The sequence below is a fragment of the Charadrius vociferus genome, unplaced genomic scaffold (assembly GCF_000708025.1).
Source record: "Charadrius vociferus isolate BGI_N301 unplaced genomic scaffold, ASM70802v2 scaffold190, whole genome shotgun sequence".
Lineage (NCBI taxonomy): Eukaryota > Metazoa > Chordata > Aves > Charadriiformes > Charadriidae > Charadrius > Charadrius vociferus.
In genome coordinates this window covers 5,786,886-5,814,127 of record NW_009646608.1, presented here as the reverse complement: position 1 = coordinate 5,814,127, position 27,242 = coordinate 5,786,886, and the positions used below count along the sequence as shown (strand labels likewise).

The window sequence follows — 27,242 nt, the reverse complement described above, 5'->3', positions numbered from 1 at the left end:
ATGGATGATGGATATAGAAACACAAACCTCTATCAAGGGGGCAGGGAGGCAAATCAAGTCTCAGATGACTACAGGTACCAGGATGGTAACTACGAAGGGTATGCACCCAATGACGGCTACTACCGTGGTGGGGATGATCCTGCTCATGAAGAAGATGCCCAGAGTGATGTTACAGAAGGCCATGATGAAGACGATGAGGTCTATGAGGGGGAGTACCAAGGGATCCCACACCCAGATGACATTAAAGAAAAGCAGAAGAAGCGAGCTCCTGCTGTGGCTGATGAGTACAGAGACCGTGCTGACCTTATGGCAGAGAGGATGGAGGACGAGGAACAGCTTGCCCACCAGTACGAGAACATCATTGAAGAGTGTGGCCACGGACGCTTCCAGTGGACCCTCTTCTTTGTTTTAGGGTTGGCACTGATGGCAGATGGGGTGGAGGTGTTTGTGGTTGGATTTGTTCTTCCCAGTGCTGAGAAGGATATGTGCTTATCCAGTTCGAACAAAGGGATGCTAGGTAAGTGCCACTTGCGAACAGCTCTTCTAATGCAGTAGCCAGTAGCTAGAACATCTTTTTCTAGTGACCAGCTGATTTCGGGATCTTCTGCTGACTGTCCTCTTGTGTTGTATGTCATGCATAGTCATGGCTGGGTGGATCTGACTCAAAAGGGGTTTGCATGGTGCTGAGAAGGCAGCTACTCAAAAGCAGCAGAATTGCACCATATCTAGGGTCACCTTACAAGTGTGCTGTGGCCCCAGTACTGGTCACTGCAGGCTGGATCTGAACAAGGCAGCTCACAGTCAGCAGGTCCACAGGGCAAAACTCATAGGGGTGTTCAGGGACAAATAAGCGAAAGGCTAAAGGTGGCTTTTCCTACTTGAGGACCTAGTGACTCAGATTTCAGTCCCTTTAGAAACCAAATTGTAATGAGAAGTCCAAACATGATAGATATAAAAGACAGCAGTCTGTTTGCTCTGAACCACTTTGCTGCTACGTTGTGGCTCCTGATGCTGCCCTGCTCTCCAAAGTTTTCCACTTTGCCCATATTCCCCTTTTCTTTAGCCCCAAGTCCCAACTGGCAGATCAGCTGTGCAGTCAGTTCCTTCTGCACACTACCTTCTCAGTCAGAGTAGTTTGCTAACGGGCACTGGGTCAGAAGTAGCAGATGGAGGTTTCTTCTTAGGCCTGTGGAATGCAGTTAATGTGCTGCGTGGGGATTAAAGGCTGAGGCTACTGGCAACATCGCTTTTGCATCACTGTTGACACCTCCCTGTGGTCAAAATACAAAGGTTTAGTTACTGTGAGTGAGACTAGGTGGAAAGGTTTGGATGAACAATTTTTTCCCTTGCACATTACAAGCCAAAGTTGGCAAAGTCTCCCAGATCTCCAAGAATCAGGAAAGCATCCAGCGTGGCCTGTAGGGAGAGCCAGCTGTGCAACAGAACTGCACATCTGGAAGGAAAATAAAGTAGCTCTTGGAAGAACTGCTTGAGGAGGTGGATAGTGTGCCTGGATGGACATGTACTGGGGTTGTAGGTGAATCATCGGGGCCTGCAGTTCAGACATTCTGGCTGAGAAGCCCTTCCTGATGAAAGGTAAATGCAGATTTTGGATTAGATCCCAGCCCTCAGCACCATTCTATTTGCATTATTTTCATGTGACAAAGGCGGTAGATAATCATCCTCATATAGACCTCTCATCGTGGTGTACTGATGTCCTAGACGCTTTTCTCTTCTGTTTCTTCTTTTTGCTTCTCTGAACTTGAAGGTGTTTATTTCCATAGTTAGCTAGTTTGGTACTCAGTTTTGCGCCTTAAAGAGTCCGTTAACTTTTTTTGCTTCACAAATCACTTTAAAATTCTAGCTCAAAATATCTCAGGTCAGCTATATAAAAGCCAATTGCTCACAATTGGATCCTGATTTCAAAGGGACTTCCGAGTTCACCAGCTCCCTATGGGACACCAGGCTGGGTGCCTTTCCAGTGATGAGACCTTTTATGAAAAGCAGGTCATTTATTTTCGTAACTGTATGAGAGCCAAAATCTTCTGAAACTGACCCCATAAATATCTATCTCCATAGAGCTCAAGCTCTGGCAGGCACCCGAGTCAGAAAACTTCAAATGTCACACGAAAATCTATCTTTGAAGTATTTCTGGCCCAACCACAGGTAAAAATGAGCAAGAAATCTCCCAAGAGAGATTGTTCTGCTTTTTCCAGCTCAGTATTTGCAAGGCTGAAAGTTCAGGGTGTTCTGATAAGCTCTGAATAAGCAAGGAGACATTTGGGTCTGTATCCAACCCCAGCTCCAGCCTCCTGCACATTAACCGAGCTAATCTGGAACTGCTAATTAGGGGAAGAGAACTCTGCTCGCTGCTTTTCCTGCCCACTTTTAAAGACAACTTTTGAGAACCTGGTTTTGCACAACAATTTCCTCTGTCCTTAGCTTGTTTGTTTGGGGGATCTGCTTTCAAAGTTTGTGTTCACACTATTTTATGGCTTAAATATGGGGAAAAAAAAAAAGAATTTTCTGAAAACCAAGAAAAGTTGATTCATCTTAGTTTGAGGCAGAGAGTAAAGTGGATATTTATGGTAGGGCTTAGTTGTTACTGATTGGTGTTATACATGATATGATTCAGTCCGTCCCTATTTGTTAAACAGACTTTTGCGTCTGCTGGATATTTCTCTGCTACAGATTCCTGCTTGGACCTGAGGTTTGTGAGATGGTCCTTTGTGAAAGTGAATTAAGCTTGGCTTGGAAAGCTTTAGATTGCAGAGTGGTGCACTGATAGGAGAGCACTGAATGCCCAAGGGCATGAAGAAGTGAGGGTGTGGGGAGGCGGGAGCGGGCACGGGGCTGCTGGAGGGTGTAAGGGGGGCAGAGTGCAGATCTCCGGGTCTGGAGAGGAGGAGGAGAGATTTCTGCCAAACTCAGGGCAGCAGCAGTGAGCAGAGGGTGTTGGAGGTTGGGCAGGCAGCAAGGCAGCATAGGGAGAAGAGGTTTGGGTGCAGCCCTGCCTCCAGCACAGCCCGGTGTCCCGAGCACTGCCCCTGCAAGAGGGCTTCATCCCTTTTCTGAGCAGCTGTGGGTACACGGCATGATAAGGACAGCCAGATACCAGTTCCTGAAGGGAAAGGCTGGGGAAGTGCTATTGATGGAAACAAGAACATAATCTTCCTTAAAATCTTTCCTGGATTAGCTTCAGCACCCATGCACCAGTAACTAGAAAAAGATACCTCCTACCGAAGCTGAGAGGCTCCAACACATGCTCATTTCCCTCGGGGTTTCCATTCCCTCCACGGTCTATGGGTTGTGCTATTGCAAATCGATCTTGCTAATACTCAGGGTTCGATGATACTTATAGGTTGACTTGGCACAATAATGCCTGGCAATCAAAGAGCTCTTCACCTCGATTTCTGCCTAATGTGCAGTGACGATCTCGTAAGAGTGTGTATCTGCACAGAATGAACGGAGGGTTGATTACAGAAGGCACAGATTTCCCTCAAATTATCATGAGGTTTCAGGGATGCAGAGTCATCATCCACACATGAGTTACTGCCCTTAACCTTGCTCCCGTGTACCAATAGATGTCTACAGACAAGCTCACATTTATTCCCAAGCGATCGTTCGCCTCAACACATTTTTGCTAAGGAAACATAATCCGGTTATCCCAGGTGGAGTTCAGGTTGCTTCCAGGCAGCTGCTACCATTTAAACACACAAGAAGGTCTCAGCCATAACAAGAGAGGCCAGGAGGGAAAAAATGGGAAATAAATCAGGTAAGTAATCAAACTCTCGCTGAAATAGGAAAGGACAAATAAGAGAGCTAAAGTAGATGCCCCCTAAAGACCAATTTAGTGAAGTTCAGCTTTTGCTAAAAGGACATTTTGCATTAAATACTCTGTATATTGCATATTTTTCCTCCCTCGGGAAGCAAGCATGGAAAAATATCAAGCAAATTATGGCCAAATTATGCAAAAATTACAAATAAACAGATGCCCACAGTGTTTCATGAAATGTGTGAAATGAATATGACACATCTTAGAAAACGTTTACATTTTGTTCTGAAAATAAACATCTCACCATCAGATGCAAATTAACAGCTATTTTAGCCCTAAATATCCCTAGTGGGACAAAACACATTTTTGGAGTTTTTCTGTTATGCGAAATGCTATTTTGAAGTTGATTGCAGGGATATTACAAAAAAAAAAAAAAAAAAAAAAGAAAAAGAAAACAACTGTATATATTTTAGCAGTTTTATTTCACCAATTTTAAACACTAGTTGTTAACAATAAGTTTGGTAACTTGTAGCAACATTAGTTTTACATATTAATTTGATAAATCTGCTTTGCTGAGGTTTCTCCAGCAGTAGTTGTAATAATTAATTTCTTAAATTTACTGAAACAGAATATTCCTTTTCAGTGTAATACATCCTGTCAGGAACAGAATAATTTTTGATTTGCTAAAAATAATCATATGAAGAGTCATAAATTTTCTGTTTACTTATTTGCTGAAAGGTACACAGTATCATTATTTGGAGAAATATCATATAAATTTATATCTTCAAGTGCTTTTAATCACTTCCCAGAAGACTAAGTATATCTGCAAGCGTAGAGCAGTAAGGACACAGCAAAGACAGTATCATAGTAATGTTTTAAACTTTTTCCCATCCTGTGTATAAAAAAACTCAAGGCACAGTTAAAGCTTCTCAGATCCCCAGAGCTGCAGTTGTGTTATCATCGTTTCACAGTTCAGCAAACTGAGACAAGAAAAATTGTAAGGGCTTTGCCCATAACTGCAGAACAGCCACACCAATGCTGAGAATAAAATTGGTCTTTCAGGCACACGGTTCCCTTTTTCTTTTTATGGTTTAATAATAATATTTTAAGGAGGATATAATCTTACAGACTCTTAGCCTCACAGGGTTAGATAAAAAAAAGTAGGAAAAAGATGTTATTAGTAATTATGCAGTTATGTAGCAATTCCAGCTTGGCTGTGTGAGTCAGGTTAAATAGGATGTGTAACAATATCCCTGCTTTTAGTTGTGTGAAGAGGGTGTTTTATTATCAGCTGAGATAAAGTGTGGCCTCAGCTTCTCATTGACCTGAATTCACCTGATATGACAGTAAATCCTAATCCCCCCGGCACAGCTCAGTGGCTTTTCTCCACTTCTTTTTTTTTTTTTTTTTTTTTTTTTTTGGTGTTATGAGTAATCCTCGTCCCTTGCTCTGCCCTGGCTGCTGGCTGCCTGTTTTGCACCTCCACGGCCATGGACCCCCAAAAGGATGGCCAGCTACACCCTGATGAGACCTGCCTGTGTCCATGCCCCCAGCATCAGGCACAAATTCCTGGCTGCAAGTTTGCCCTCGGGCAGAAACGCTCCCGCAGCCCAAGAAGGATCATCACCTGGAGTGGTAGGGATGTGGTAGGGGAAAAAAGGTGTTTTTGTGATTTGGGAACACCCTGCACCTTGTGCAGGTCTGATAAGGAGATGGCTGTGTCCCCATTTATACAGACTGCGGGAATTTCATCTGACGAGAGCCAACATGAACAGGTTTTCATTTAACAGCGAAGGATTTGTTTGGCTTCCTCTGTTGAAAACTTTGCTTTAGCAGAGAGGTTGGGTGGGGGGAACCAGATGGTCCCATGAATATTGTAGTGATGGACAAGTCCCGTGGGGGAACTGTGAAGCCGGCTGAGTGTAAACAGCCACCCACACCGTGCTGGCAGCGCTCGCTGAAGGGTTCGGTGTGCGTTCCCTCCCCGGTGCTGCGTCAAAGCACTCGTGGATTCACGCGTCCACCTTTGGCTTTAATGTACAGAATCCCCTCAATCTCAGCAGCCAGATTTGCCCCACATCCACCCCCAGATCTCCAAAAATGGAAAGCTGCCTTTCACATGGGCCATCCGTTTCTCAGTGGCAGAGCCATTAGCTGTAGATGAAGTCTCTCTGCTGGTACTTAATCAACAAGGCAAGTGCAACGAGACAACCCTTTCCTTTGATTTCCATTTACAAGGTCAAGGAGATTCATGGGGAAAGCACTAATAAGCCTACAAGGAAAAGGAGATAAGAAATTTCAGGAAAAAAGGGAAAAAAGGCCACTCAGCCCTCAGTTCATCCTCTGCTGAGACCATCCCCTGTTCTCTGACACGCTGGCCATCGCTAGAGCACAACACAGTCAGGACTGCCACTGGCTTATTCTTCTCTTTAAATTATTTACACACAATTGGATCCTGTGCCTTGCCTCATCCATCTCCCATATTGTCCAGACCTGACTCACAAAATTTTGTGTGTGTCTATAAAGGGCATCCGTGTATAACAGATGCTACACCAGTAGGAGTGTTTGGATTTTGTTTTTATTACAGTTTGAATTGCAAAATATATGAGGTTCTAATCCTTTTCTGTTGTCCAAATGCTTTCCCCTGTCAAAAGCCTTCTTTTTTACTGTAGGGCTGTACAGGTAGTGGCCTGGGCTTTGAAGGCAGGTAGAAACTTTCACGTTCCTGTGGATACTGGCTCCGTGCAGACCTGTTAGCTGAGGTGAGACAACCCTGCGCCTGGACCCAGGCAGCTTCCTCACCTTCCTGACAGCCCTAAGGACTCTGGGACTAATTCTTCCCATTGAGCTGGTCTTTTTTTCTGCTCAAATTTTCCATTTTTTTTCCATGAGTCCTTGTCCTGACTTGAAAGGGATTATTTTCAGATGTGCCTCATTTTTAAGAACTTTAATCCCATTAACTGTCAATGAAAGAAATTCATGATAGTGATGGAGATTTAGGTAAACCTTGAATTTTGTGCTTTCTTTCTGAAACTCTTACTTTTAAATATATTGAAATAGTAAAAAGACAGCTTAGCACACACAGCCACGTACTGCATCTGCCTTTCCTTATTCCTAGAACTTCAGCTTCTAAGTCCACAATTCCTGTCTAACATGGAACACACAACTTTGATAAAGGCTAATAAATTTCTTAGTGTGAAAATACTGTGTATGTTACCTCTTTACTAGCTGGAATAAGCTCAGTCAGTGGTCACATATTTTCCTTATAACTTCAGCGTTGGATGAGTCACAACCCAAAATTTATTCTTAGAATTTCTGCTCTTCGGTTTTCCACCAATTTTATGGGAGGCAGACTTTCCCACAGGCATTCATTATACTCCATTACTCGTGGAATGGTCTGCAATTAATGGCTTATTCAGAGTTGCCCTTAACATTTCACCTAACCGCTGCATGCATTAATTTGGAAGCCAAGCTCTCCTAGCACAGTCTAAGTCTGCGTGGTTTGAAGCTGAGGTTTGAAGTCAAGTTTTTGGTCCAGACTGTTGTAGTGTTGTTCCATAGAAAATTTGGTGGGCAGAAGGAAAACAGCAAAAGAAATACCACTTAGTAATCACTTTTCTTGGTCTAATTCTCCTTAAAATTCGAGTTTCCTCGATATGAGCTGTGTCTCTTTCAGATTTAACAACCATCACCATGTTCTCCAGAAGACTATCTCTCCCACACGGAGACTGTATGAGCAACTATTCCACCCCTCCCTGGATCTCTGCCACCTTATTGTTAATCCAGGACACAGCAGTCTGCAAAGCCTGATGTTGTTCTGCACCTTGGGTCCCAAGATCTGTCAGCTGCCAGAGTGTTTTAAAGTAGCTGCCCCAAAAGGTTTAATGATATTGGCCAGAACATGCAATCTTCCCAAAGGAGATGTCTCCGTCATAATAAAGTGTCCTGCTGATTTTGTTTCAGCCCTGAAGTAAACATTTCTATAACTGGGATCCTTCCCCTCAGAAGCTGGCTGAGCGGACAGTCTCTGGACACGCCTGAGGTTTCCTTTACTACAGATTTTCATTGTTTTCAATTTCTAAGGGACACCGCATCCATCGGTTTATCACATACGATAACCAATTAAAGCCACATGGATGCTGTGTTGCAGAGATATAACCTCAGCTTGGGCTCCTCAGTCAGAATCTGTGGGGGTTTGCCCACAAAACCAGTTCCACTCCTCTTCTTGATGCCCAGTTTCACGCACTGCCACATCCCATGCCAAGCCCACTCTCCCTCTGGCCAGATTTCTGGCTGCCCTGCCGCCAGCCGGTGTGCTCGGCTGCAATAAATCACCAGCTAGAAGACAGTAACAAACTCCTCCACCTCCTCTTGACCTGGGACATTTTCTGTTATTAAGAGGATTTGGATGAACATCTGCCATCCAGGGATTTTCTCCAGCGGCGGAGGGGAAGAGAGAAATAAAGAAAAAAAAATTAATTCTGGCATATCATTTTTTCTTCCTCATGGGGGTCTGGCGGTGTGGGCTGAGCGGTGCTGGGAGCCGCTCGCACGGTGCTGGCAGGGCTCTCTGTCAGATGGGTGGCTGCGATGCACCGCTGAGCAGATAACAGGGTGCATCATCGCTTCGCTTCTATCTGCTGGCTGCGATCAGAGCTGCTCCATTAAATGCAGCTCAGGAGCCAGGGTAAAAGCATTAAGCCTTACAACGCTGCATTAAGATTCTTCCTTCAGAAAGATTTTGGGCTGAAACAGTGTTTTTACCTGAGCTCTCCCTTGTAATTTGTACTTCAGCGAACAAGCTGGAGACCAAAGTCGATAGAGAAGATCCCGGATTCCCAGCTGTGTACTTACCTTCTCTGGCTGCTGCAGATCAGTATCTGAAACCTTTACCCACCTTCAGATCACCTCACCAGGACAGCTGGGGTGAGGAGGGTAGGGCAGGCAGTGTGGGTATTGGTTGCACAGAGCCACGTGCTTACGGCGTAGGTACCACTGTGCTGGCAAAGTCCTGTGCCGTGGGTCTGGCACAAAGGCTGTTAAGAGTCAAGAACAGATTTTTTGCCTTTGACGCACAAAATCCGGATTGCCCTTTAGACATCATATGGATAGAAAAGAAAGCAGAACCGTTCACGGAGAGGTGACCCCACTGCCTTGCTATGGAACAGGGGAGATTTCAGAAGTCCGAACTTTTCCACTTCTGATCAACGTGAGACAAACACCCTTCAAATGCTGCTGTGGCTCTCTGCTGCACAGTTTTTAATTTAGTAATGCATTTCAAATCAAGTGCAGGCATTCGCAATCAAAAGACAGACAGTCAGCTGCCAAATAAGTCTCTGCAGTAGTCCTTAGCCAGCTTGGCTGGGTGGCATAGGACAGCCTTCAGCCACCACACCGATCCTCTTGTTTAAACATTAACGGATTGCAAAAAAATTCATCGTCACCTTGTTTCCCAAGTGATGTGTTTGACAGAACAGGTCCTGGGGAAGATGTTGGCTCTCAAGAGAAGTCAACACTTGGTTCAAGGTGAGGATTGACCTTCCAAAGGGATGTTCTTCAGCCATGCCTGAAAAAGGGTTCTTGTAGCTGCATTTCTTCAGTCAGCAAATAGGAATGTTTCTTATTAAGACTGTATTTACTTGTTCAGCATCTGTTGCCTTCACTGAGGGCCAGGGATGCAGGGAACACTGCTGCTGTTCTTGAGTTATGATGTTTCCTTCAATCTCTGCTCAGCTGAGCCTTGAATGAACATGCCCCCTGTCTCCAAGCATCTCCAAGCATAATTTTTTCCTTCAAGAACTCCCTGCACTGCAAGTTCTGCTTTTCGGTTAGCAGATATTCCTCCATCCTGACATAGTTTAGTTCCTCCAGATCATATTCAGTCATGACCAGGCCCCATCAGGATCTTCACAGCAGGACTGTGCAGCCTATAGGCATAGACTATAATCCTGCCTATGGTGTCTGAGGTGATAAAGGAGGTGTTCTGGGAACACACCTCTGTGTTCCCCAGGAAACACAGCAGGTGCCACCACTTCCTTGTGAAATATGGTGATGGTGACACTGCTCATACTCTGTGGACCGCTGGCTTGCAGTAGACAGCTCTGAGACACGTGCGAGTTGGTAGGCAAGGAGTTGCCAATGCTGTAACAGTGTGCTTGGGTGTGCTGCCCCAAACCCTTCCACGTCAGCAGCTGGCAGAGCCATCAGAGCGTGCTGTAAAGTCACCTGGTCACCAAGGTGCTAAGGCAGAGACAGCCACCGCCACACTCAGCAACCGGACAAAGCATCAAGGGCTTTGTCCTCTGCACTGTGAAACTCAGGATAACTTCAGGAGCACAGTCTCTCTCCTTGTGTTCTTGCCTCACCTGGGCTTTTTCAGAGATGCCTCGGAGACATATGCTCCTGCCTGACCCCTTCCATCCTTACATGTTTCCTGACTCAAAGGAATGAACAAAGATTTGTTCACAGCCAAGTCTAAAAGAAAAATCTGAAGCCCAGAGGCCAATACAGCCTTCAAAGGCCTGGTTCATGTGCTACCAGCTGCTGGACTGATAAACTCCCAGAGGTTATTCCTTAACAGCAGCGCAAATCATGTCCCTCTAGCTGATCAGCGTTTCCAACCCTCCAGCACTGATTGCTTTAGATTTTAAATGCTTAATATCTAATGCTGCTGTCCTTTCATATCATAACTCCTTCAGGCATCAACAGGAATTTTGCCAGCAGAAGAATCATAGCTTGTGGTTATTCCTGGGAATATTCTTGCTCACTGAAGTCTCTACATCTGGAAAGTAGATTTAAAAAAAAAAAGTCCTGGACCTGTAAGCATTATTAATTAGTGCTATTTACATTGGTATCCCAATAAAGGAAAAGGAAATATAATAGGTGGCCCTTCTGATGGTGGTGTCAGTAGAAGAGCCAAGGACAACTGCCGTGTTTTTTAGGCCAGAGTTGCAAGCACACAGTGAGTTACGTACAGGGAGCCCATTTGGAGAGGAAAACCATTCTCTCCTATTCAGCCCGGCACTGAACGTAGTCACTGAAATGATTTTTTGAGGACCCCATGGTAGAAGATCTAATGAAGTCAAGTTAAAAAGACGACCCCATTTTTTCTTAACAATGTCAGAGCGATAACTCTCTAGAGCAAACTGTGAAGACAAGCAGTAGGTTCTGCCTTCTCCTGAAATTTTGAGATGAAGACTGCACTCTTTCCTGTGAGTTATCCTTTAGTTAGGTGGCAGATCTTGGCTCAGTAACGAAGGAAGTGTGTGTGTTACACAAGGTCAGTCTCGGTAACAGACTGATCCTTTCAGACAAAGCTAGGAAAAGCAGAGAGTGAAAGAGATGATATACTGCAAAGGAAGCATGGGTAGGATAGGCAGCCTGCAAAGAGATTTAGCCATGCTTTAGCAGCCTTTCTGCTCTCACAGCTTTCTGAGTACAAACAGCAGCCAGAGAGAGCCTCTCCCCTACACATCCTCAGTCCCGTTGTGCTCAGGAGGGTTGGCGGAGTTAAGACATCAGACTTGTGTTGTATCGTTGGTGGCACATAGCTGGGACACGTGTATCCTAAGCTGCTTATGCCTGGCCATTGCTTACGTGCGGGGGATATGTGAGCAGTGAGGCTGGGAAAGAAAGATGTGGGTCTGGTCAAATGAGGGTATGACTATATTGCATGAAGCGATGCAGTAGGGCGACATGCAAGCTCACGGGCAGAAGATGGGGAAATTAGGTTTCAGCAATGGATAGAGCTTCTGGCACCTGAGATAGCTAATTTGGAGAAAGAGCGGTATCTACTTTATTGCATGGTATACTGCATCCATGTCAGCTGCCATACAGGCCCTTTAAAACCCGCTTCTACATTGCATACTATTTCTACCCAGTAACTAAACTCACTGTCTTTCTGTCTGTACTCTAGGCTTGATAGTCTACTTAGGAATGATGGTGGGGGCTGTCGTGCTGGGCGGCCTCGCCGACAAACTGGGAAGAAAGAAATGCCTCATCATATCACTTGCAATCAATGCTGCCTTCGCGTTCCTCTCCTCCTTCGTCCAGGGATACGGATTCTTCCTCTTCTGCCGCCTTATCTCAGGCCTCGGGTGGGTAACTGGTGAATCCATCCCATGTTCTGGAGGAGTCCTGTCACATCTTGACAGTTTGGGTGTGTGGGGTGGGAGAAGGAAGGCTGCTCCAGAGATGCACCTCTGGTACCCAGCCAGGACGGCAGTGGTTTTTAGCACATGTGGTTACATTACCTCACTCTTGACCCTTAAAGTGTTAGCAGTAAGAAAGTTTGGTCATTGCTGTTCTTCTGGTATCGCCAAATTATGCAGAAAGGCGAGTGAGACTGACAAATGCCCACCTCATTGTACAATCCTTACTGCCAGGACCTCCAATGAGACCCTCAGCAGTCCCCATCGCCTGCCTGTATTTTCCCTCCCTAAAATGAGTGATCACAAAACAACAACAGAGCAGGTATCTAGGTGAAGAGCAGGGCATTACACTAGCTTTACATAAACCATACAGGAAATTCAGCTTTCAGAGCCTGAGAAGGATCTTGTTTATCTTTGATGTCTATGACCTGTCCAGCCAAAGAGAGATTTGCATTTTTCCTACAAGTCTCACTTTTGTGCAGCTCATCTCTGACTGTGACTTTCCCTTTTTATATATGCAATCCTAAGTACAAAGACATTGAAGAAGAGTCTTATACTTCCCATGTGCTGTTTTTTTTTCTCCTCAGTATTGGGGGATCCCTCCCCATCGTGTTTGCCTATTTCTCTGAATTCCTATCTCGTGAGAAGAGGGGGGAACACCTGAGCTGGCTTTGCATGTTCTGGATGATCGGTGGCATTTTTGCTTCAGCAATGGCTTGGAGCATCATCCCACATTACGGTAACTGGTTTGTGCTTTTGACTTTAACACCACATTCCTGCATCACTACACTACCCCAAACAGCCCACACAGGTAGTGTTAATCAGTCCTTACACATCCCAGCATAAACAACACTGAAAATAATGGATGCCCAAAGTGCACACCACAGGTTGGATAAATTGACTGTATGATTGATTGACTGATAGCAGGGCTGGAAATAGGACCGATGAGGGCTGCTTTGCATCAAAAGCTTCAAATACACCCCTTGAATTATACTGCCGGAGCCTGAGCTCTTAATCTAAATGTCAAGGCATTCAGGGAAAACTGCACTAAGATTATATTGCAAAAATTGATCCAGTTATCAAAAATAAGTAACTTTACTCAGGGGGTTACTGGGTGCTGTGAATGACAGCAGTGAGGACAGCACATGCTCTTTTCCTTAGACAAGTGTCAACAGTCTCGGGGCTGTGTGTCTGGCAACACATTTCCCCAGCATGCAATGGGCTGGAGTCACATTTGACTTCCCCTAATTGGGTTGAGGAGTGGAATGGGTTCCCTGCCCAGAGCTGGAAGTGGGAGAGGAAAAAGTAGATCGGTGGACTCTGAAATATAACTGTGCTCCGAGGAGCAAAAATCTGCATGTCACGTGGCATTCCCTGTATCTCATGTGTATATCCTAGGAAAACATCAGAAGCAAATATCTACTGGAAAAGATTAATTCCCTCAGTATTCAGTGACACCAGCTGTTTGCAAAATCCTGCTTGAGGAAAATAGGACAGGCCACAAAGACCATGAAGAAAAACACTAACATTTACCTGTCAATCCATTTTTACCACGTTCAAAGTATGCTCAGTATGAAGAATTGTTCATGCTTTTGATTGATATGACAGAAACTGTTGGAACAAATAGGCAAACTTACTGCATAGTGGTGTCATGTTGAAATAATTCTATTATCTGCAATTACATTTGCTTTAAAAAGCCCTTATGTATTTACATTACATTTATTTTTCAGATGACTTCTTGTTGTTGTGGTTTTATAGCTTCTCTTTTTGATTTCCCATGTTTCACCTACTATTTAGAAAGTCGGGAAATGAATACAACACCATGACTGACTCAGATGAGACCTCTGCAAAAAGCATTGCTTGATGATTTCCCTATTATGTGAATAAAGATGATTATAGAAAAAAAAAAATGAATTAAATATTCCTTCTGAGATTTGAGCCTAGGGAAAGTAAACGAAGCAATATAAGAACGATGCTGTACTTTCTAGTCCTTAGCAGGGGAATACCTGACCTGGTCAGACATCAGGAAAAAAGCAGGAGAGGGGGAATGTCAAATGCAGGATTAGGATCTTGATTCTTCTAAGTTTGAATCCCAGCTCAGGTTTTGTAGGTCTGGAAAAAAATAAACTTGCTTTCCTATCTCGCTTCCATAAAATGTGAAATACATGTGTGATGTATGAGATGGAAAGGAGCCACCTCTAACACGCCTCTCAGATCAGAGAAGATTTAACCTTTGTAAACTTTTTGTACCATCACCGAGCGGCAATAAATTATGGCCTTGATTCCTCTACCCTTTCCCAGCCTTACTTGCCTACAGCTGCATGGAGCTATTCTTATCACTAGGTAATTTTTAAACTCAAAGATAAAAAGAAGGTTTTTAAAAGGCAGAGCCAGAACAACTATGTTCCATTTTCTATCATGAACATGAACTCACTCACTGTTATCTTCCGAGCATGCTACTGAGCCTCTAAGAGCCGTCACTACTAAAAAAAGCAAACTTTCAACCTGTCCCTGTGTCATACAGAGCTGTAAAGCTCAGAGCTGCTTTAGGAGAGAAAAACTCAGAATGCCTGGTCAGTATTTTTACTTTTTGGCTCTTACTGTTTCCAGGCTGGGGGTTCAGTATGGGAACCAAGTACCACTTCCACAGCTGGAGAGTCTTTGTACTTGTCTGCTCTCTGCCCTGTATCGCCTCCCTGGTGGCACTGAAATTCATGCCTGAGAGCCCGCGTTTTTTGCTGGAGGTAAGATGATTCATCTGAACGTTTCAGTCGGATATTAGCAGAGGATAGCTGGTCCCTAATGTGTCACCGTCTGTCTCTTTGTCCCATCAAACATGCATAGTACAAGCTCAAAGGCAAAACCACTCCTACTTGTCTACACTAGTTCCACAGTTTGCTTAAACCCCGAAGACTACAGGCTACGAGGTCAATCAACCACGGTTAGTGTTTCACTGCCAAATGTGGTACAGAAAAAAAGTGGTGAGTGCTGGGAGTTTTAGAAGTCCAACAAAGGCATTTTGAAAACATCTCACAGAGTTTGAGCATGCACCTACTGAATCCTGCTGGAAGAGCAAAGGACAGAGTACATTTTACTGAGTAAAATACATAAACCTCAGAGCTCTTAAACAAGTATTCTTTATTCCGATTTCACATACGTGAAATGCAGTGATACCTAACTCAAGTCAACCCTGCAAGTCTTTAGCAGAGGTGGGATTAGAGCCCAGGTCTCCTCATCGACCTCCTCTTCTTTCATCTGTTTTTAAAGCTCTGTTCCTGACTCCTCTCCTGCCTCAGATGGTTTTGGGGTAACTCCTTTCCTCAGCACAGAGATGCTGCACTCTGTGAATACAAACCATGCTTTCACTAGTTGCGTTTAATGGGGCCAATGCTGTATGTTACTTCTCCACTATATTGGACCTCTAGAATTGTTTTCTCTCTATGCTTTGGTAAATTACAGAGCTGGGAACTGCAAAATTAAGTTTCCTTTTCTTTGGTGTTTTCAGATAGGTAAACATGATGAAGCCTGGATGATCCTCAAGCAAGTTCATGACACCAACATGCGGGCAAAGGGCGAGCCAGAAAGGGTGTTTACAGTAAGTTTAAAAAAGCCATCAGCTTGCAAAAAGAAAGGGTAGACATACCTTCATTGGTGCAGCACAGCATCAGTTTATTCCTCCTTGAGACTCTGTCAACATGACCTCCCCCAGCAATCAGAAAAAGAACTTTGAGATATGTTCTGTGCATTTAAAGTTAGATGCCAGCTTGTTTTTTCAAGAATTAGTCAATCCTGTGAATTGCAGTGAGTACTCACCATTCCTGGTGTTACTCTACAGTGTATAGACCAGTGATTTGCCAATTACACACATGCTTAATTAGTCTGCTGTAAGAGACTAAAACCAAATAAGAGAGATATTAGTCATGTGGGAGATCTGAGTCACTCCTTTCTCCATTCTGGCTTATAATTAAACTCTGATTAAACTTCACACACCTTCTAATGAGCTTCCTAAACTCCACCTGCTTCATACCCAATCTTTAATCTCTCCAAGGGAAAGTGGGATGAGTGGCTATTACTCATTAGTCTGCTGCTTTTTGTGAAAAAGATCACACCAGAGGACTTTGTTAACAATAAAATCAGGTAAAAGGTGTATGCTGGGGTCAGTTGCAAATTACTATAATTCAGTTGTAAACTCCCGGAGAGCCAGCCAGGGAGTAGCCCTTGATTTATACTTTTAAAGATGAGAGGACACGTGGTTTTAAAGGATGGAGAAAAGGAGATATGGTTGTGTGTAAAACATGTCTTTTTGAACAAAAGGGAGATCAAGGCTATGTGTTCAGAAGCGCTGTCATGAAACAGGGCCCCTCAGGAGTGGTCCTTCAAGAAAATTAAAGATTAATATCATGCATGACAATTGTGTGCAGGTTCAAGTAGGAACTTAATGAGCATGTGTTGTTTTTGGACTACTGACCATTTGACTAACGTGAACCTTGATAGCAAAGGCAAGAGTGACTGTCTCTCTAAATCTCTGTCTGGCTTTGCTGTAACGCCGAGCGGGGACTGGGCAGTTCTGCTGCATGGCGGGAAGAAAAGAGGACTGAAACTTGATTTTATATATATACACATATATCTCTAAGTTGGGCACTATGAGAGTCTGAGTAGGAGAATGAAGGAGCAGCTGTACAGCATCCATTAGTGCTCGTTACTCCATCCAACAGTGTCATGACCGCTACTGCATGAGCGGATCTCAGTATCGCACCTCGAGGTATGGTGCGACGGCTGAATTGAGATTTACTGACATCCGTTGGTACGGGCAGATGATCAATGCGGCTGGTGTAGCACAAACTGTCAGATTTTGTGTTTTGCTGGTAGGCCAGAAGTTGCCAATTTGTGGTGAGTCAGCCGGTGCCGGGACAGTTCCCAGATCTGACATTTAAACGGTGCCAGCAAGAGGAACACGGAGACTCCACAGCAGAGCCAAGGCGCTTGTTCATCGTTCAGAAATTTATTCAGGAAATTTTCACCTCCTTCTCATGTTTACAAACAGATCTGGTTTCCTTGAATAAGTCCTTTATTTAAAATTACTGAGAAAATATCTTCTGGGACACATTTTTAAGGTTCCTTGAGCAGTCCAGTTCAGGTGTTTGGTGTTGAAAATTCAGAGTTGTGGAATGAACTGATTGCATGATGTGGGCTCACTTGATGACAAGGTGCTTTTTCAGATGCACAGATTCTCATCTACACATTCGTTTGTCATAGAAGTTCTGCCAGTGGTACTTAAAAGGTGCTGAATGAGAAATATTCCTGCCAGTTGCCTCAGAAGAAACACTCCTGAGGGCACAGTTTGATGGGGATACAAGTGGCTGATCATGGAGATACTTTACTTGCCTCGTCCTAATTTCTAGTGGGAATCTAAGGGATAGAGAAATAAGGTAGTGCAGGGGCACATTAGCCAATAAATGAAAGACTGAAGTGGGTGTGATGCACTTAAAATATTTCAGGCAAGGGGAGAGAGAGAGAGAAAGGATGGAGGAAAGGAAGAAAGGAGGGCAGGCTTATTACTATAATAAAATATCTTGCTGTAATTAAATCAGTTAGCTCAATTGTTAGTGATAACATTCAAGGAAAAGATAGTATAGGATATCGGGTGGAAATATTGCCCAGAAGACAGTGGAATTTAAAATCCATCCAAGATCAATTCTGGAAACTTCAGTCCAATTTTGTTTTCTCCGTTTTGGTTTTTTTTTTTTTTTTTTTTCTTTTCCAGGTTTCCTATATCAAAACTCCAAAGCAAATAGATGAATTTATTGAAATCCAGAGCTCAACAGGGACCTGGTACCAGCGGTGGCTGGTCAGAATCACGACCACTTTCAAACAGGTAAAGAGAAGAAAAAAAACATCCCACAGGGGCTTTTGAGCTTTGGACTCTAGCGCCTCATTGCTTCAGGTCACTGTGTCTTGAAACCCCAACTCTCACTTAAAAAAATCTTCTGGTGTTTGCAAAGGGCTGTAATCTGATTGCACTCGCTGTGCAGATGTGACCATCTGCAAACCACCAGGCCTCAAAATGCCCCTGTGAGCATCATGGTAGCCCAGCTGGGCTAACGGCAGAGCTTGTGGGACAAGCCACAGCACTTGACTCTCCTAGGCAGATAAACATTGATGCCCTCTCCCCCAAGCCTAAGTGAATTTACCATGAATTTACCCCCTGCAGTGGATTCAGAAGAGTGTTTGCTCCTTGCTCCTGCTGAGACTGAGTTTCTAACAATGTTATATTGTCTCTTCAGCTAATATAACCTTTCCCACATGCTATGCTGCTTACCTATGCCCCTACAGAACTTTGTGAAAATCTTGCTAGATCTTCTAGTCTAGAAGGATGAGCTCAAGGTAAAAGAGAGTCTTAATTAATAGCAATGCAGCTGCTATACATTACTATATTTATCTGGCAGATTAAGAACATGAGGAGTTACATCCCCTCATGCTCCTGGCAGTATTTTCTGCAACAGGTCAGGAAGAGTAGGTCTTGGTCCGCCTCCTGTTCTGCTTGGCTTCATCCCTACCCAAGTTCATCTTACCCCTCTTAAAGTGTCAGCTGTGTTTGGATTTTTGGTGTTCAGTGAGCTTTGGAGCTCAGTTTAAAAGCACCCCTGAGACCATAAATATATTCGAAAGGACAAAATTGTCACAGGGTCTGAGAGCAGCCTCGTATCCACATTTATGATATAACCTGTGAGAGCCACTGCATCAGCCCAGCCCAGCCCTAGTCATGCACTCCAGCTCATTACAGAGGGTTCAGACCAAGTACCCTGGCACATAGCTGAGTAAGTGATCTTTTTGTAAGGCATTTATCTCGACAAATATAATTTTGAACCAACACTGAATAGAAGCCACACATCTGACCTTCCCCCAATGAGCCCTTTTTACTGACATTAGATTTGTGATGCGCTCAGAAATTAATCTGTCAAGTGTCTGCTAGGGTGACCTCGCGGCTAATTCCTTCTTGTGGGTCTGTAGGTCTGGGACAACGTGCTATATTGCTTAACAGCCCAGTACAGGATGAACACACTGATGCTGGCTGTAGTTTGGTTTACAATGGCCTTAAGGTAAGGTACTTCTTTAACTTTTTCAGGAAACTAGAAGGTCCTCAGAGTTTGAATAATTATTTACACACTTAAATAAACTATTGCAAAGTTAATCCTGGTCGTATTTGAAGGAGTCTTTGTGTATTAAGCCTTGGTCTCCTATGAACTATTGGTCAATCTGATTGCTGATATGAGAGTACAAGGTGCTTTGAACAAATCAGGACTTGAGAAGTGGTGAGCAGGGCAGTAGGATATCGACTTTCTCACCTCTAGGTCTTTCATTTGATCTTGTCCACACACACAAAAAAGACACAACCCTACCTGATCCTCAGCTGTTCATTAGTCTATATCAAAACTGTTCAGGTGAGCCTAAACCTAAACTACAGGTAAATTTTGTCAAACTCTTACTTAAACCTCTCACTTGCAGAAATCTGCCTTCTAGGGGAGTTTCAAAATTTCTTACTGCTCTGCCAGTCTCTTGGGCAGCAAGGACAGCACGTTGCTGTATTTCCCAGCCAAGCAGTCAAACTTAAATGAATTGCCCTGCTTTAAGTGAACAAAAATGGCTCAATATGCTTTTGAGATCAGCTGAGTGTTTAGAGTAGGAGACACTTTGCTCAGTCCTGTGTCAGAGCTGAGCAAGAATTCATATCAGAAATGCATTTGTATGAAGAGTGTAACAAATTTACAAGTTACCAAGTAGATCATTGGAAAAGCACTGCCAGTATCTTGTATCCCTAATGTATGTCTCCCATCCTGCTATAGTTACTATGGCCTTATTGTCTGGTTCCCTGATATGATCCGATATCTCCAAGAAGAGGCATACGAATCCCGAGTGAAGATCTTTGATGAAGAAGAAGTGTCACACTTCACATTTAATTTCACCCTGGAAAACCAGATCCATAGAAATGGGGAATACAGAAATGATAAGTAAGTGAACAGAACTTGGTTCAATGCATGCAAACTGAAATACATTTCTAGAGAGCTCTTTGTTTTTCTCCTTCCATTTTTCCACCAACTCGAAAATCTCTGTTGTTTTTTTGGACACACAGCCTACATCTCTCAAATCCCAAAGGCAGTTTTCCACAGACCAAATATCCTTTTCTTCCTTCTTTTCACACACTCTGCCTCAGCCACTCCCATCTCCAGACCCAAGGGGATGCCTGTGAGGTGTCCTGGTTCCAGCACCATCTTGCTGGGAGCAGGGCAGTGGGCACCCACCTGGCTATGTTGGGCAGCACTGGATGCAGAGGTGACCTCTCTTTCCTTAGCACACACTGACATCTACTGGTCTCGGGCAGGAGAGACCATCACTTGTAATGAAGCTGCACTCCTACCGCATGTTTTCCCTTGAAGTCCTGTGTGTGACTGACCCTGGTCTCCATCCTGCAGCCCGTTAGTGCGAGCTGTGTCATGGCCAGTTGTACTGGTGTGCTTCTCCCACACCAGCCGACACCTCCCACAGAATGTGTCACCTTCTCTTTTAGTGCTTTGATGTCAGTGAAGTTATTCTAGCAGAACATCATTGCTTTCCTCCCTTTCATCTCCTACTTGGGCAGGACCTGGTGGGTTTTCTTCTGCATCCAGCCTGGACCTCAACCACACTGTGTTCCACAGCAATATAAAGCCCAGTGATTTGTAGCAGACCGTTATTACTTTTCTAAATCCCAATAAAATGGGTGGTAAAATACCCCTATGTAAATTCTGTGGAGATCCTGTTGCCCCAGATAGACTAGCCAGGGTGTTGCTCCAGCTGCCTTGCACTATGTGGGGAGGTCCCACTGGATGTTCAGCGTTACACAAAACACCCATTGTTTTAATCTTCACGGCTAAAACCATACCTCATTGTCTAGTCAGGTTATTCCTCTCCTCAGAAACTATTTATCTCCATTTTCTTGGTGTATATCTGATAGACATTGGTGTGGGACCCCAGCATGCATCCCCAGCATGCGTCCCGCTGGAGACTTTCCCTGCAGCCAGGTGCCATGCTTGATGGTGCAAACCTAACCGCACAATTCCTATTCCCCTGCCTATCAAGCAGCCAAACACAGTCTGGTGAGAAGTGAATGGTGGTCAAATTTAGGGATTGGAGACCCCTATCTTACACCCAGAGAAGATGCTCTGTTTTCACTAACTTCATTGAGACTTGAGGGTGCTCAGCACCTTGCAGGATGAAGGCATAAAACTGTGATGTACATCACTATTCTCCTGACTTGGTCCTCTCCAAAAACTCAAAACCTGATCAAGCTACATTCTAGTTAATGCCCAGACTGTATCTCAATGATTTACAGCTGTGTTTTCCCTCCAGCCCTTGTCTGTGAGTTAAAACTCCATTGAACACCAGTCCATTGCTATACGACTCTTTTAAAGATGGATGTTAAGAAAGCAAACTGCAGGAAAAGGGCTTCTAACCTCCTTTGGGAGTAAATACATCACAGGCTATTACTGAGCAAATGCAGAACAGCTTAAGTTTTGCTGTAACCTGTGAGACCTTCTACATGGAGTAAAAGACTTGAATAGTCTTCTTGCGGTATTTTGAGCATTAATAATATCTGTTAGTAGCTTCAGTGAAGAAGCCCTGCGGTGCTCATTTAATGGTGTAAACAGCCATCACGCGCGACTGTGTTGTAAGTGCTCAATTCAATTAAGTTTCTGGGTATATGTTAGAAGGCTTTTTATTTGGTGACAGTCATGGCCTTCTTAACTAGAGCAATAACGCTTGCTCTTAATAGCTCCTTACGTCTTCCAAACATGCCTGTGCATTAACTAACACAACTGCTCAGTGTCCCTGCAAAATTTCACAGGTAAATCAATATTGTGTCATCCTTCAGGCAGGCAGGTCAGACATGTCAAGCTTCCCATCGGAGGAGAAATCAATCACCTGACACAGTTGATTATTTTTAGTGTAATCTGTTTTCATTACATGATAAGCAATAGTCCTCGAGCAGAGATGGTTACAAGCAGAACTCAGATAATCTCCCCCCTCTCTCTAGAAACCCTACTGCATTTTTTGCTTTAAAAATCACTTTGAGTTTAAACAACTGTCAGAAACCTTTCACCAAATGGCTCAGTGGGTTCCGGATAATGTGTGTTTGTATTTATGCTGGAGAAAGGGGCAGAATAAGGAAGGCAGCAAGGTCAGCTCACAAAGAAAATGCTATACACTGAGTGAAATTATGTCTTCTTCAGATGGACTACAGTACTGAAAGTGAGAGGATTTGTGTCCATTCAGCCTTAGAAGCACACTTGCTTAGATTTGACTATTTTTGGAATCGAAAAACTGCCAGAAATCCTAAAAGGTCCATCTCTCAAAACCCCCACACACTCTTTAAACCTATCACTTCTACTAAAGTACAAAATGTGTAAGCATGGAGTTGGAAGCACAGTTATGCATTCAAGCAACACCTTTTCTGTAAATGATGCTAGAAATTGCCATTAATGCTCTGTCTTACCGCCATTACATGCTACATAGCGTAGAAAAAACCTTAAAGCACAGAGTGAAGTTCTGTTTCCTGCCCCACAGATTTATTGGCATGAAATTCAAGGAAGTGAGATTTGAGGATTCACTATTTGAGGAATGCTACTTTGAAGATGTGACATCCAGCGAGACCTTCTTTGAAAACTGCACCATCATCTCTACTGTCTTTTACAACACTGGTAATGGGATTCCTGCTATGGTCTTATCTCTGTAATTAGGAGCTATTTTATCAGATTCTGGGAGAAAGGATGATAGAGATCTGTTTGTTTGTGTGCTACTAGATAATGAGAGTGATGATGGAAAAAAAAAAAAAAGAGGGTGATGCATTTGGAAGGAGGCTTCAGTTTGCTCCATCAGTGTTTTTGACCACATGACTTCTGGTGTCATTGGCACGGGAAACTCAAAAGTCTGCGCTCAGACCTTGGCAGGTTAAAATAATGGCAAAATGCCTAGCAGTTTAACAGCTCGATTCAACAAGCTTGGCTTAAAATGTAATTTTAACCAACCTGTGGTTGATGATTGTAAGCAGCAAAATATTCATTAATTTATCCTGAAAAAGCTTTTCACTCCTACTTTAATAGAGAACAAACCACAATGCCATGAAAGCATTGCCTGCATTGCCCGTTCTTGTGGCATGGGGCTACTGGTCCAGGTGACTCCACAAATACAAGGAATGCATGAGGTGCCGAGCATGCAGCTACAGTTTGTCACTAAAACAAAAACTGCTTGGCTATTTCCATTCAGTGAGGAGCACCTCTCAGATCTTTGATTTGGTTTTGATCCCGAGTCCTGTTGCTGCTGTGTGAAGGGAAATCAGCCAAGCGGGATCAAGACTTTGCCTCTTTCCCCCACAGATCTCTACGAACACAAATTCATCAACTGCAGGCTCATAAACAGCACGTTTCTGAAGGAGAAGGAAGGCTGTCACCTGGACTTTGAGGAGGACAATGATTTCCTGATCTACCTGGTCAGCTTCCTGGGCAGTCTGTCTGTGCTGCCGGGCAACATCATCTCTGCGTTACTCATGGACAAAATAGGGAGGATAAAGATGATTGGTGAGTGGGGACAATGGGTGTATGGCACAGGTCGTGGGTGGGAACACCACTCTGCAAAGAACCAAGGTCAGTGTGAAGGTCTCGCTGCACCCGCACACACCAACACAAGCCAAGATGGCTCAGGTGGGGATGAGTCATTCCCATACCAAACAGAGCAGAAGGGTAAAGACTTGGGGGTGAGGTAAGTGATCTACTCTGTGGCAGTGGGCAAGTTACCCGCTCCTCACCTCCTCACCCTGCTTTTCTGTGTATCTGTGACATCCTCCTTTTCTATTCTGGCTTTTATGTCAACTCCTGTATGTTTATCCAGTGCTCAGCACAACAGGGTCGGAGCTGAAGCAGGACCTCTTGGTGCTGTTGAGTTGATGCTGATGTCTGTAGCACTCTGTATAAATAAACAAACACTTCGCTTGTGGCAATGAATGTTCACAAACGTTATTTGATGCAGCTGCTTGATAGCACAGGAGCTGCCTCTTTTGGTTTTCTGATTTTCAAATGATTTTACAAACAGCTTGAGAAAGCATATGGTAGATTAACTGACCATGTCACAGCCAAGCAAGATGCCACCCTTTAGCATCATTGGAATACGTTATCACCTTATCAGCATTATGATTGCTTTGGGAATTTCTGGTGTCACTTCCTCCAGAGTTCAGACCTTGCTCTGCAGGTACTGGGGGAATCATGCCTCAGGGGACAGCCAAGTGAGTTTAATAAAATCAGGGATGTGGCTCAGGGGTAAGGGATGACTCGCTCTCTTGAGCTCACCAATCTCCCTCTTCTGAGATCGGAGAGAAGTTTAGTCAGCTTAGCCTCAGCATCAGACAGGTTGAGGTAAGCAAGATGACCCCCCCCAGTGTGTCGGGAATGTACGCCGAGGGAGGAAAGTGAGCGTTCATGTAATGAATTTGGAAAAGACCCAAACAAATCAGAGGGTCTGTGGGAAATAAATTAAATAAAGCTGAATGAGAATCAGATTGTCCACCCTGAAAACATGTCAGCATTTCAGCATCTTCATCTGGAATTGAGATGACAGCTGGAATCCTAAATGCTTATTTCTTCTGCAGAATGAAAAATACAGGACAAAAATTAGTAACGACACGCTGAATTGTTTCACTGTGGAATTTTCAATTGAAACAGCCTTCTGGCATCCCCCCCATATCACTCTGTTGAACATATTATTTCTGGTCAGCTTAACATGAAAACTGAATTTTGCTTTTTGCGTTATGTGCCTCGCTGGGACTTCAGTTTTATCATGTCCTGCTAAACCCTCTCCTGTGCCAAATGTCAGATCTCCTGGTGCACACACGGTGACCCTAATGCTGCGCTGTACCTCTTCCGCTGAGGGAAGATCCACACCGCACAGCAGGGGATGTAGTTTGGCCAGGTACCATGGAGGAGAAGTGGATATGGAGTCCTGCACGGCAGCTTTTCATAGGCAAGGGTTCGCAGTGGCAAGATGCAACATAATGTCCAAAATGAACCATTTTCATTCCAGATCAGCATCCAAATTATTTTGGGTGGTATGAAATTGCTTCAAAACCCCCCAAACAAACAAATAATTGTTCAGTTTCCTGGTAGTAAATGGAGATATTTCAACAACAACAGAACTTTCTGGTGAAAAATACTTTGATTTTGCAAAAATTGCTTTTTTCAGGTGAAAATTCCCAATGGGGTAGAAGGCAGTGATGTAGCCATTAATATTTCTGAATCTGAACTGTGCCTAACTGAGCATGAACACTCGCACTTTCTCCCTTGGTGGTGTTCATAAAATTATGGCTCCTGTGCAAATGTGCCATGAAATCTGATGATGTTCTTATAATTAAAAGAGACCTCAAGTGCTTCATACAATTGACTGTAAATTATCCTAATTGAGACTATAAATGTGTCAAGTGATTTCAATATGAGATGAAATGCACCAGCCCTTCACTCAAAACTCAAGTTGGAAAACCTTCACAATGATTCTTCCTCCTCATTGACTTTCATGTTTACTTGCCTCTGCTCTTTCTGGGTCCATCTGGAAGTCTGAGATGCTGGAAACGTGCCTGGAAAAGCCTGTCTTCAGAGTCTCCATAGAGCAGGACTATCAGCAAGATCAGATGGTCACTGAGAACATTTTCAGGCTGGTTTCCAGCATCAGAGAATGACAGATAGGCAGCATCAAGGTATTTTTGGATTCCTGCAGATTTAATCTGTTTTGGGGTGAAACATCATCATTTGAAAGCCATCTTTGTCATCAAATGTGTTTGCTCAACTGTGGACAGGGGAAACTGGTGCCAACATTTTTCTCTTGGTTTCCCCCCGTAGGTGGCTCAATGTTGATCTCAGCAGTGTGCTGCTTCTTTCTCTTTTTCGGCAACAGCGAGTCAGCAATGATCGGCTGGCAGTGCCTCTTCTGCGGGGCCAGCATTGCTGCCTGGAACGCCCTGGATGTGATCACCGTGGAGCTCTACCCCACTGACAAAAGGTGCTCAGAATATTTCTCCTTTTAGTCTCTACCCTCAGATTTTGTCGTCTCAGTTCCTGATGGAAAAAGTCACTCCGGATACACGTAGATGGGGGAGGTGTATTTTTTTTTATTTTCACCAGTCTCTAAGGGTTGGACAGTCCTGTGACTATACTGTATCAGCACAGACATTTGCAAGCATAATTCTGCATGCAGGGTGGCTCGCACGAAGGGAGTTGTGTGGGTGTATGGACATTACGGGCAGATAAAATATGGAATCTGTCATTTCCACGGATGTGCACGGAGGTCTGACCCTTCAGGCTGTATCCCTCATCCTCTTGTCATAGCTCAGCATCGTGACAGCCTTCCCCTCCCCAACCTGGAGACAACTGTGTGCAGAGAATGGTTTGGGAGATGAGGTGGCACAGGAAACTTTGGGAGAATGCACTGCAGACAAAATCTGTCCTTGCGACATCATAATAAGACTTTTATGCCTTTTTCAGGCTGTTGGGTGAAGCCAGAAGGGAAGGAGGACAGTGCTTTGAAGGCAGCATGCTTTTAGCTGCTGGGTGAAACAGAATTTGGAGAGCCCAGGTTGTTTCTTTGGTGACAAGTCACTCCAGCCAGTGCTTGGAAGGACTTTGACAAGTTCTAGAGCAGGTTGTGTCCTGCTGTCTTTGGGGAGGGCAAAGGTTGCCATAGTGGGCCACGCTAGGTCTAGGGAGAAGCTGACATGAAAAGGAGAAATGACTACATGCAGACATTCTCCTCATTCACATAGACGTGCAAAACCCCAACATCTATTATCTATTTATTGATTCTGCCTGGCTTTACTTGCTAGAAGCGTAGCCTGGACAACATAAGCACAGTCACCAAATTACCCACCCGGATCTCCTGTAGTGATGCCGAGAACCTCCCTCCTAACTATTGCTTTCTGCTTTTCTTCCCCGCAGGGCAACGGCCTTTGGCATCCTCAATGGGCTTTGCAAGTTTGGTGCCATCCTGGGGAACTCAATCTTTGCCTCCTTTGTAGGGATAACCAAGGTGGTTCCCATCCTTCTGGCTTCCTCTGCTCTGGTTGGAGGCGGCCTGCTCGCTTTGCGCCTGCCAGAGACTCGAGAACAGGTCCTGATGTGAGCAACCGAGGCCAGGGGGGTCGGGGGTGGTTGTAGAAGAAGAACAAAAAAGAGCCATGTTTGGAAAAATCAAAACATCCATTTCTATACTGTCCTGTTGATACCTCAAAGAGAGAGGGCGGAGGG

The 27,242-nt window shown here is 44.2% G+C and overlaps 1 protein-coding gene across 1 annotated transcript; it reads left to right on the top strand.

The window, feature by feature from the left end:
• Window positions 1-27,117, top strand: SV2B (synaptic vesicle glycoprotein 2B). Its single transcript, XM_009887168.1, has 12 exons — window positions 1-517; window positions 11,691-11,871; window positions 12,513-12,664; window positions 14,536-14,669; window positions 15,431-15,520; window positions 17,690-17,800; window positions 18,937-19,025; window positions 19,770-19,934; window positions 22,528-22,661; window positions 23,337-23,537; window positions 25,842-26,001; window positions 26,934-27,117. The coding sequence occupies exons 1-12, from the start codon at window positions 1-3 to the stop codon at window positions 27,115-27,117; spliced, it is 2,118 nt and encodes a 705-aa protein (XP_009885470.1).
• The last annotated feature ends 125 nt before the right edge of the window (window positions 27,118-27,242 follow it).